We start from the raw sequence: 11,666 nt of genomic DNA, 5'->3' as shown, positions 1-11,666 counted from the left end.
TTCAGCCACCCTTCCTTCTGACCCTCACCCGATCTATGTTTCTCTGCTCGCTTATTTTTTTTCTCTTTCTTCTAAAATTTGTCTTTTTTGCAGAGATCTTCTGACTGGTGTCTTGTCTCATCCGCCATCTTGGCTCCTACCCCCTCCATTTTTGTTTACAAATGAATTTTAGAATTATTTTGTTAAGATACCTCCCTTACCAAATTCACTTGGTACTCTCTGCAATTAGACTAAACTCAGAAAAACTCTCTACAAAATTAAATGCTCCCATCCTGGAACACTGTATATTTGTACATAATGAAGCCTGTTTTCTATTACTTTGTAATGTCTTCACATTAGTTCTACATATTATTATACTTGCTAAGTAAATGCATAGAGAAATTATATCTTATGCCTCAGTAGTGAATAGGACATCTTTGGCAACATATTTTCTATGTGAATATAGCTAATATAAGAGAAGTTGATTTGTTTTCTAAGTGAACCATCTAATATAAATTCTTATTGGTCTTAATGACTTTTCAGTTGATTTTCCTGAGTTATTCAACTAGACAATAATAATCTATGAATAATATTAATAATATGCATGTGCTATGGTTTGAATGATAGAGTTTCTCTACAATTCATATTGAAACTTAATCCCCCTATGCAATTGTATTAAGAAGTGGAACATTTTGGAAAACGATCAAGTCACAATTGGGAATAGTGCCCTTATAAAAGGGCTCGGGGGAGTAAGTTTGTTCTTTTTGCACTCTCTGCCATGGGAGGAAAAAGGAGGTACCATCTATGAGAAACAGGCTTTTACCAGACAACGAATCTGCCTAGGTCTTGATCTTGGACTTCCCAGCCTCCAGAACTATGAGAAGCAAATTTCTGTTGTTTAGAAGTTACCCAGTCTAGCGTATTTTGTTATAGCAGCAGACTGACATACATGACTTATTACAATATTTATAATTTATTCTTTTTAACACTTATTCAATAGAACTTCTAAAGCATTGGTTAGAAGCATCTTCACCCAACTCCTGATGTTCCTATAAATAAATGTTTTTAGTGTTCCACTAATTAAATCTTTGGAGCCTGCTGAATTTCCTAAGATGTCCCTTACCATGTTATTGAAATATTATACTACTTATAATATAGTAAGTTTTATTTTTAAATCAAGAAGGCACGTTGTAGGTTATAAAATGCCTTTCTAGAATACATCAAGATACTTCATCTCCTTAATCTAGTTGTGTGATAAATTATCCTAACAGATTTTTTAGAATATCAAACCATCCTTGCATTTCTGGAATAAATCCCACATACTAGTGTGAAATTACTCTCTTAAAACATTCATAATTGCCAGGTTTATATTTTATTTATTTTATTTTTTATCTATAATTATAAGTGACATCATTATTATTATTATTATTTTTGGGTGCTAGTTTTATCAGATTTTGGTATCAAGATAAAGCTAGATGAAATGACGTTCTGGAGGTAAATGCTCCTATTAAGAACTAAGAGGGGGCCAGGCTTGGTGGCTCACGCCTGTAATCCTAGCACTCTGGGAGGCCGAGGCGGGAGGATCGCTTGAGCTCGGAAGTTCGAGACCAGCCTGAGCAAGAGTGGGACCCCGTCTCTACTAAAAATAGAAAAAAAAAAATTAGCAAGTCAACTAAAAATAGAAATAAAAAATTAGCCAAGCATGGTGGCTCACGCCTGTAGTCCCAGCTACTCGGGAGGCTTAGGCAGGAGGATCACTTGAGCCCAGGAGTTTGAGGTTGCTGTAAGCTAGGCTGACACCACGGCACTCACTGTAGTCCAGGCAACAAAAGCGAGACTCTATCTCAAAAAGAAAAAAAAAAACTAAGAGGAAAAGTAAAAAATGTAAAGAAAACATATATTTAAAAATACCAGAGTGCTGTGAAGCAATGAGGACTAAAAGGAATAAAATTTCAGAGAGGACGAAACATTTAAAAGGTGAGCTGAGGGTCTGCAGCTGTCCCTGGGACCATTTGCCAAACCTAGGCATGGACAACAGACTAAGAATCTTAAGACCAGGCAGATAATAACTACTAGGGATGAAAAAAAACATGGAATTTTTGCTGTTTCCAAGGGGCTAGAATGCCAAAATCACAGATTCGAGGACCAGTTTTCCCCTGAAGATATTTTCTGAATTCTAAAGCTACACAGCTGAGGAAAATAAGGGTTTAAGCCAAAACCCTTGAAAAACAAAGTGAGATTTCCAACAATTTCATAGTATTTTAAAGAAAAAGACTCACTAGTGGAGAGATGCATAAAAATGGTGGGAGATGTCTGATTTCATTTGGGCTGATGAAACAAAATACCATGGACTGGATAGCTTATAAACAATAGAAATCTATTTCTCACAGTTCTGGAAGCCAGGAATTTTAAGATCAAAGTGCCAACAGATTCAGCACCTGGTGAGAGCCCATTTCCTGGTTCATAAAAGGAGGCTTCTTGCTGCATCCTCACATGGTGAAAGGAACAAGGCAGCTCTCTGAAGTCTCTTTTATAAGGACATTAATCCCATTTGTGAGGGCTCTACCCTAATGATCTATCACCTTCCAAGGCCTTACCTCCTAATGTCATCACACTGGTTATTAGGTTCATCATATGAATTTTTGGAGGTACACAAACATTCAGAGCACAGGAGGAGCTGAAAGCCCTTGAGAGAGTGGTGAACTGACAGTGACAATCACCAACCACTTTTTTCCTATTGGCAATTGCTAATCTGGGTACCGCTAAGATTCCTTCTCAAGACATTTGCCAAATTCTAAAACTGAATAATGAAGGAGGCTAAATAGATAAGGTTTCTCTGAAAAGCAGAAATTTCTATAGTCCTCTTTGGTGCTGAAGAGACAGTGACATGCCAGACTCTTATCAAAATTCCTGAAGAACCACATCCTAGCAACAGGGACAAACCAAAAGTATACTACAACTGCAACCCAGTCTTAACCCAGATCAGTCCATGATTGGACTAAGGTGATCAGCCTCAAACCACAGCCACTTGTCCAATTCTGCCTACTTAGTAAAGGAAAGGGTAAACCTTTTCTGGTGGAAGATAATATCACTCGGAATCTCTACATATTTCAGACATAATGTCTAACATCAACCAAAAAACACTAGGAAGAGACAGGACCACATGACTGAAAACCAAGGGAAGAATCAGAAACAAAGCTAGGTAAAATATACATAAGAATAGATGGAGAGTTTCATCATACAATATCAGTTTATATAAAAAAATTAAAGGATATTCTAGAGCTAAATGAAATATATCTGAAATTCTAACTCATAAATTTCTTTTTTTATTTCTACCAAGGCTTTCATAATGTCTTTGTGTTAATTACCTTGAAGATAATAAAAAGATAAGCAAACACGAAACTGTGGACCTTTGTCAAAATAAACAAAATGCAACAATCTAAGAAAAATGATGGAAGAGGACTTTAAACATCATTAAGGGTCAATAAATACAGCCTGAGCTTTTATATACTGAAAAGCTTCTTGGCCAGTTACAACAGAAACTAACATCTTTCACCAAATTAGATTTTAAGGGAACTTTTTTCTATTATTTATGAAGGGCAAAGTAAGAACAACTGTCACTTACAGGAAGGTGTGTGAATACAGCAAAGGTGCTACGCAGAAAGGCAATGAGGTCTACCAGGTAATCACTGGCTTTGTTTCCCAAATCTCCTGTCATCCAGTCATAATCTGCCAGCTGTAGAAACTGGTCAATCTTCTGGTTTAAGTTGGTATAAATCTCTTCTTCAGCTGCATGTCTAGCATCCTGTGAAATAATATAAAAACAGGAAAAATCATTAGATTTCCAGTATTCACAAGGTAGAAATTTATATGAGCTTGGAGCTGTCTCATACTTATACCCATTAAGTAACATAATTGGGAATATGGAGTCATATCACAGTCTCCCTTAATTTTTCTTTTTTCAAAAGCACTCTAGCCTTTTCTATATTTTTGTCTACAAGAAAAGCTATTATTTAATATTTTGCTTCACTAAATAGGGACACTGCCTTCACTACCCTCAACGCTGCGCCCTTCTTTACTTTCTTATCTCTGTTCAAAACTAAACTTGCTCTCAGGAGTCTAATCGCTTCCATCTCTTCTGGGACACTAAGAAGCTTCCTTCTTACAATACCAACTTCTACATGTCCTCTAGTTCCTTCACAATGCTTATACGTATCCTGAAGTATAGATTGGTACACTGTGATGTTTCCTAATATGAGTTCTAAATAACAATAATCCTACATGATGCAAACAAACAAAAAAAAAAGCAAAGAGTTCCTAGTTCACATAAATTTGAGATACCCTGTATAAGAGATTCATGATGTACACTAGCATAGTAAAGGCTCTAAGAGGTATGGTGGGATTAATGTTCTTACAAAAATATTTTCAGGACAAATGAGTAGACATTACAATCATTGGCAATCATTATTTCAATACTAAAAATCCATCAACATGGACTGGTTTAGGGTAACGGACTACTTGCTATCACAGCCAGTATTCATTTTTCAGTCTGATGTTACTTAATCTCTATTTAATATTCTCTACTTAAAACTTTGTCTTTTCATGGGTTTCATAAAACGGTTTTCTCCTGACTTTCTTTTCACTTCTTTGGCTGCCATCTCACTTTCTTTGGGTGATTCAATCAATTCCTATAACTTCCAGTATCTCTGTCTTCAATATGGATCCACTCCAAACCCATTCTAACTAAAGAACCATATATGTGAGTGCATCATAGAACCCATATTTGACCCATAGAAAGTTTGAAATTAGTTGGTCTAGGTCTAGACTTACCATATTCCCCACTCTTCACCTATTCCATTCAGATCAAGGCAGAAATCTAAGCAACATATTGGATTCCACTCTTTCCTTAATAGTCATGAAATAAGTCCAGTAAATTCTAACACCAAAATTTCTCTCTAACCTGTCCCATCCTCTACATTTTCATTTTTTTAATGTCTGCATAATTTTGCAATATGTCAATGCACTATAATATAGTTAGTGACTGTTTACTTATATAAATAATGCTATTTAAAAATTCTAGTTGACAAAATTGTATATATTTATCATGTACAATCTGATGTTTTGAATTACGTACACATTGTATAATGGCTAAATTGAGTTAATTAACATATGCATTACCTCCCATACTTAATCACTTTTCTTGTGGTGGGAATACTTAAAAATCTACTCTCCTAGTGATTTTTAAGACTATAATACATTATTTTTAACTATAGATACTATGCTGTACAATAGATCTCTTGAACTAATTCCTCCCATCTAAATGAAATTTTCTATCCTTTGACCAAAAACTCCCCAACCTCTTCCCCCAGCTCCTGGTAACCACCATTCTACTCTGTTTCTATGAGTTCAACACTTTAAGATTCCACATACAAGTGAGGTAATGCATATTTGCCTTTCTATGCCTGCCTTATTTCACTAAATATAATATCCCCCAGTTTTATCCATGTTGTTGCAAATCACAAGATTCCCTTCATTTTTAAGCCTGCATAGTATTCATTTGTGCATGCATACCACATTTTCTTTATGCATTCACCTGTTGATGGACACTTACTTTGATCCTATATCTTGGCTATTGTGGATAATGCCGCAATGAACATAGGAGTGCAGACATCACTTTGACATAGTGATTTCATTTCCTCTGGGTATATACTGAGTAGTAGGATTGCTGAATTACATGGCAGTTCTATAATCATTTTTTGAAGAACCTCCATACTGTTTTTTCTGTGATGGCTGTACTAATTTACTTTCCCACCAACAGTGTACAAGGTTTCCCGTTTCTCTACATCCTCTCTAACATTTGTTATCTTTGTCTTTTCATAATAGCCATCCTAACAGGTATGAGATGAAATCTCATTATGGTTTTAATTTGCATTTTTCTGATGATTAGTGATGTTGAATATTTTTAAAGAACTTTTATAAATTTTTCATTTTAAAAGAATTTTTTTCTTTTTCTTTTTTACTGAGGAGATGTAGCAGTTGGTGTAAAATGCAGGTGCATTACCTTAAGCATTTTTTTCATATACATGTTGGCCATTTACATATCTTCTTTTGAGAAATGTCTATTTGGTTCCCTTGTCCACTTTTTAATTAAGTTGTTTGTTTTCTTGATACTGAGTTGTTTGTGTTTCTTATATATTTTGAATATAAACCTCTTATCAGATGTATGGTTTGCAAATATATTCTCCTATTTTACAGGTTGCCCCTTCACTCTGTTGATTGGTTACTTTGCTGTACAAAAACTTTTCAGTGTGATATAATCAATCCCATCTGTCTATATTTGCTTCTATGGCTTGTGCTTTTGGGGTCATATCCAAAAACATTATTGCCCTGGCCAGTGTCATGGAGTTTTTTCCCCAATATTTTTTTCTCATAGTTTTACAGTTTCAGGTCTTATGTTTGTCTTTAATCCATTTTGAATTGAGTTTTGTATATGTGTGGGATGAAGGACTAATTTCATTCTCGTGCCTGGGGATACCCAGCTTTCCCAACACCATTTATTAAAGAGACTATCCTTTCCCCTTTGGGTGTCCTTGACATCTTTGTCAAAAATTCATTGACAGTAAATTCATGGATTTATTTCTCTCTCTATTCTGTCCCATTGGTCTATGTGACTATCGTTATGCCAGTACCAAGCTTTTTTCATTACTATAGCTTTGTAGTAGATTTTAAAGTCAGGTAGTGTGAGTGATGCCTCCATCTTTGCTCTTTTTGTTCAAGATTGCTTTGGGTATTTGGGGTTTTTTGTGGTTCCATATGGATTTTAGGACTGTTTATTCTATTTCAGTGAAAATTGTCATTAGAATTTTGATAGGAATTGCATTTAATCTGTAGATCACTTTGAGTAGTATGAATATTTTAACAATACTGATTCTTCCAATCTATAAACCTATAATATCTTTTCATTTGTGTCTTCAATTTCTTTCATCAATGTTTTATAATTTTTAACAGGTCTTCCTCCTACTAAATAGTGTTTCAATGAGCACTTCTATACTTGTATCTTTACATTACTTGTATAATAATCTTAGAGTGTCCTTGAACTCCTGTGTTGCTAAAGTTTTTTTTCATTAAAGACTTTATTTTTTAGCATTTTAGGTTTAAAGAAAAATTAAGCAGAAAGTACACGACATTTGCATATACCACTTCCCTCCTCACACTCTCATGCTATTACCCCTGTTAAAACCTCCAGCATTAGTATGATACATTTTTTTAAAACTGATGAGCTAATAACAATCTTACATTAGGGTTTATTCTTTGTGCTACACAATTCCATGGGTATTGAAAAGCGTTAATGTCATATATTCACCATTACAATATCATACAGAATAGTTTTACTGCCCTAAAATTCTGCCACACTACACCTATCCATCCATCCATCCCTTCCCCAAATCCTGGTGACCACTGATCTTTTTATTGTCTCTGTTGTTTTGCCTTTTCCAGAATATCATATAGTTGGAAACACACAGTATGTAGCCTTTTCAGATTGGCTTCTTTCCCTTAGCAATGTACACTTATGGTTCTTCCATGTCTTTTCATGGCTTGATAGCTCATTTCTTTTTATCATTAAATAATATTCTACTTATGTATGTGTCACAATTTGTTGATACATTCACCTATTAAAGGACATTTTCGTTGCATCCAAGTTTTAGCAATCATAAATAAAACTGCTATAACATCTGTGTGCAGGTTTTGTATGGACATAAGTTTTCAACTCACTTGGGTAACACCAAGGAGTACAATTGCTGGATCACATGGTAAGACTATGTCCAGCTTTGTAAGAAACTGACAAACTGTCTTCCAAAATGGTTGTTCCATTTTGCATTCGCACCAGCAATGAAAGAGAGTTATTGCTGGGGCAGCAATTGGTATTACCAGTGTTTCATATTTCAGCCATTCTAAGAAGTGTGTAGTGGCATTTCATTGATGTTTTAGTTTGCAATTCCCTAATGACAAATGATGTGAAACATCTTTTCATATATATATTTGCCATCTGTATATCTGGTGTATATCTGACATATTTGGTGAGGGATCTGTTCAGAACTCTTGCCCATTTTTTAATCGATTTGTTTTCTTATTGTTGAGTTTTATGAGTACTTTGTATAAGTCCTTTATCAGATATATGTCTTGCAAATAATTTCCCCCAGTTTGTAGCTTGTCTTTTCATACTCTTAACAGTATCTTTCCTACAGCAAGTTTTCAATTTTAATGAAGCCCAAATTATCATTTTTTTCTTCACGGATCATGCTTTGAGTGTTGTACCTAAAAAGTCATCACCAAATCCAAGATCATCTACATTTTCTCATATGTTATCTTCTAGGTGTATTATAGTTTTGTGACTTACACTTAGGTTTCAGATTTTGAGTGAATTTTTGTGAAAGGGATAGAGTCTGTGTCTAGATTCTTTTTTTTTTTTTTACATGTGATATTCAGTTGTTCAAGGACCATTTGTTGAAAAGAATCTCCATTCTCCATTGAATTACCATTGCTTCTTATTGACAATCAGTTAACTATATTTGTGTGGGCCATTTCTGGGCCCTATATTCTGTTCCACTGACCTATTTGTCTACTCTTTCACCAACACCACACTGTCTTCATTACTGTAGCTTTATAGTAAGTCTTGAACACATTATCCATCCTCCAACTTATTCTTCTCTTTCAATACTGTGCTGGCTACTCCAGGTGTTTTCATTTTTCATTTAAACTATAGAATAGATTTGTCAATATCCACAAAATAACTTGCTAGGATTTTGACTGGAATTGCATTGAATCTCTACATCAAATAAAGAAGAAATGGGATCTTTATAATATTGAGTCCTCCTATAAATGAACATGAAATATATCTCCATTTATTTAGATCCCCTTTGATCTCTTTCATCAGAGGTTTATAGTTTTCCTCACATAGATCTTGCATATATTTTGACAGATTCATACCTAAGTATTTTATTTTTATTTTTTGGTGCTAATGTAAATTTAATTGTGCTTTTAATTTCAAATTCCAGTTGTTTATTGCTTGTGTAAAAGAAAGCAATTGACCTTTGTATACTAACCTATATCCTGAACCTTGCTGTAATCACATATTTCAGCAGTTTGTTATTTCTTTGGGATTTTCTACATAGTCAATCATGTTTTCTGCAAATAGAGTTTTATTTCTTCCTTCCCAATATGTGTATCTTTTATTCCCTTTTCTTGTCTTATTGGATATTGACTAGGAGTGATATAAGGGGACATCCCGCCCTTGTTCCTGATCTTAGTGGGGAAACACCTAGTTTCTTACCATTAAATATGATGTTAGCTGCAGGGGATTTTTGGTAGATGTTCCTTATCAATTTGAGAAAATTCCCCTGTATTCTAGTTTGCTGAGAGTTTTTATCATGAATAGGTATTTTTCTGCATGTATTAATATAATCATATAATTTTTCTTTTTTAGTCAGTTGATGTCATGGATTATAATAATTGATTTCTGAATGCTGAACCAGCCTTGCAGACCTAGAATAAATCGCATTAGGTCATGGTGTATAATTCTTTTTATACATTGTTGGATTTGATTTGCTAATATTTTACAAGGATTTTTTTTAGTCATGTTCATGTGTGATATTGTTCTATAGCTTTCCTTTCTTGTAATGTCTGGTTTGGGTATTAGGGGAATGATGGCCTCATAAAATGAATTAGGAAGTATCCCCTCTACTACTATTTTCTGGAAAAACATTGTAGAGAATTGGCATAATTTCTTCCTTAAATTCTTGGTAGAATTCACCAGAGAACATATCAGGCCTGCTGCTTTCTGTTTTGTAAGGTTATTAATTACTGATTCAATTTCTTTAATATATATAAGGTTATCTGGATTATCTATTTCTCACAGTAAGAGTTTTGGTATATTGTGTCTTTTAAGAAATTATCTATTTCATGTGGGTTTTCAAACTGTAGGTAAGGAGTTGTTAATACTATTCCTTTCTTGTTCTTTAACATGTCCATGGATGGGATCAGTAGTGATGCCCATCTTTCATATAAGACATTAGTCTTAGCAATTGTGTCTTCTTTTTTTTTTCTTGGTTAGTCTAGCTCAAGGTTTATTGATCTTTTCTAAGAACTAGCTTTTGATTTTGTTGATTTGATCTACTGATTTTCTGTTTTCATTTTACTCATTTCTGCTCTAATTTATATTATTTCTTTTCTTCTGCTTACTTTGGATTTAATTTGCTTTTAATCTAGTTTCCTGAGGTGGAATCACAGATTATTAAATTTATATCTTTCTTCTTTTCTAATATATGATATTAATGCTACAAATTTCCCTCTAAGCAATGTTTTCACTGTATCCCACAAATATTAAGTTGTGTTTTCATTTTCATTTAGTTCAAAATATTTTTTAATGTCTCTTGAGACTTTTTCCTTGGTTCATGTTTTATTTTGAAATAGGTTGTTTAATCTCCAAATAATGTGGATTTTCTAGCTAACTTTCTGTTACGATTTCTAGTTTAATTCCATATGGTCTAAGATCAAGTTTTATATGACTTCTATTTCTTTAAAATGTATTAAGGGGTGTTTAATTGTCCAGAACACGATATGTCTTCATGAATGTTATGTATGAGCTTGAGAAGAATGTGTACTCTACTGTTGTTGAATTAAACCTATAAATGTCAATAAGATCCAGTTGATTGATGATACCATTCAGTTCAACACTATCCATACTGATTTTCTTACTCCTGGATTTGTCACTTACTGCTAGAAGGGTTTTCTAAGAAATTTTAGCTGGATTAGATGTTAACATATAAAATAACTTTTTAGTATTTTTCAAAATACTCATAAATTTTTTCCTCCTTGGATCTTGTAAAACAGTGAATAATTTTAAATAATTTTCTAATACTAATCATCCTTGTATTCCTAACTTTATTTTAATCCCTCATTTTTTTGTATGTACTTCTAGATTTTGTTTATTTTTTGTGTATGATTTTTACATCAACATCTACTTTTAATTGTTCAGATAATTTCATGTGATTTCTCTGTATTTTGAATCATTTTATGCTGATTTTGAAAAAAATAATTGAGATACTTTACTTTTCTGTATAATCTGAAATAATTTAAGTTATACAACAATTATCTGTTTCTTAAAGGCTTAAATGAAATTGTCTGGACCTTGCCCTATTTTAAAGTCTTTGACAATGCTTTCATTTCTTTCATGGTTGTTAATCAATTTGGGTTTTACAACCTTTTTGAATCGCTTTTAGTAATATATTTCCCTAGAGATCCTCAAATGTATTAGCACAGAGTTACACAAAGTCTTCTAGGTATTTAACTTCTTCTCATTCTGAATTTTGAGTAATTGTGATTTATTCCTTCCTGTTTTCTTCTCCTTTCCTTCCTTCTTTTCATTCTTCCTTCTTTCAGTTCTTCCTTCCTTTCCTTCTTATTTCCTTCCTTTCCTTCTTATTTCCTTCCTTTCATTCCTTCCTTCCTTTTAATTAGGCAAAGCAGAATGTTTCTTCTTTAAAATGCAATATCCCTTGCTTGAAGTCTTTCAAAGACTTTAGAATAAAATCCAAATTGTCTATCAATACAAAACAAAGTGCTTCACAGGCTGGCATTTACCTACTTCTATATCTCACTGCCATCCATACTCTATCCTGAACATGTCT

At 33.6% G+C, this 11,666-nt stretch overlaps 1 protein-coding gene across 1 annotated transcript in view; it reads right to left on the bottom strand.

Annotated features, from left to right (window-relative positions):
* The window catches only part of EXOC6B (exocyst complex component 6B), a 595,194-nt gene that overhangs the window by 241,431 nt on the left and 342,097 nt on the right, over positions 1-11,666 (bottom strand). The window contains exon 18 of the mRNA XM_012646509.1: positions 3,605-3,784. Coding sequence (XP_012501963.1) covers positions 3,605-3,784 — 180 coding nt within the window. The remainder of the gene's footprint in view (positions 1-3,604; positions 3,785-11,666) is intronic.

This window comes from Propithecus coquereli, unplaced genomic scaffold, assembly GCF_000956105.1.
Source record: "Propithecus coquereli isolate 6110/MARCELLA unplaced genomic scaffold, Pcoq_1.0 Scaffold243, whole genome shotgun sequence".
NCBI classification, from domain to species: domain Eukaryota; kingdom Metazoa; phylum Chordata; class Mammalia; order Primates; family Indriidae; genus Propithecus; species Propithecus coquereli.
Note: the sequence above shows the minus strand (reverse complement) of the source record. Positions and strands in the feature narration are given on the sequence as shown.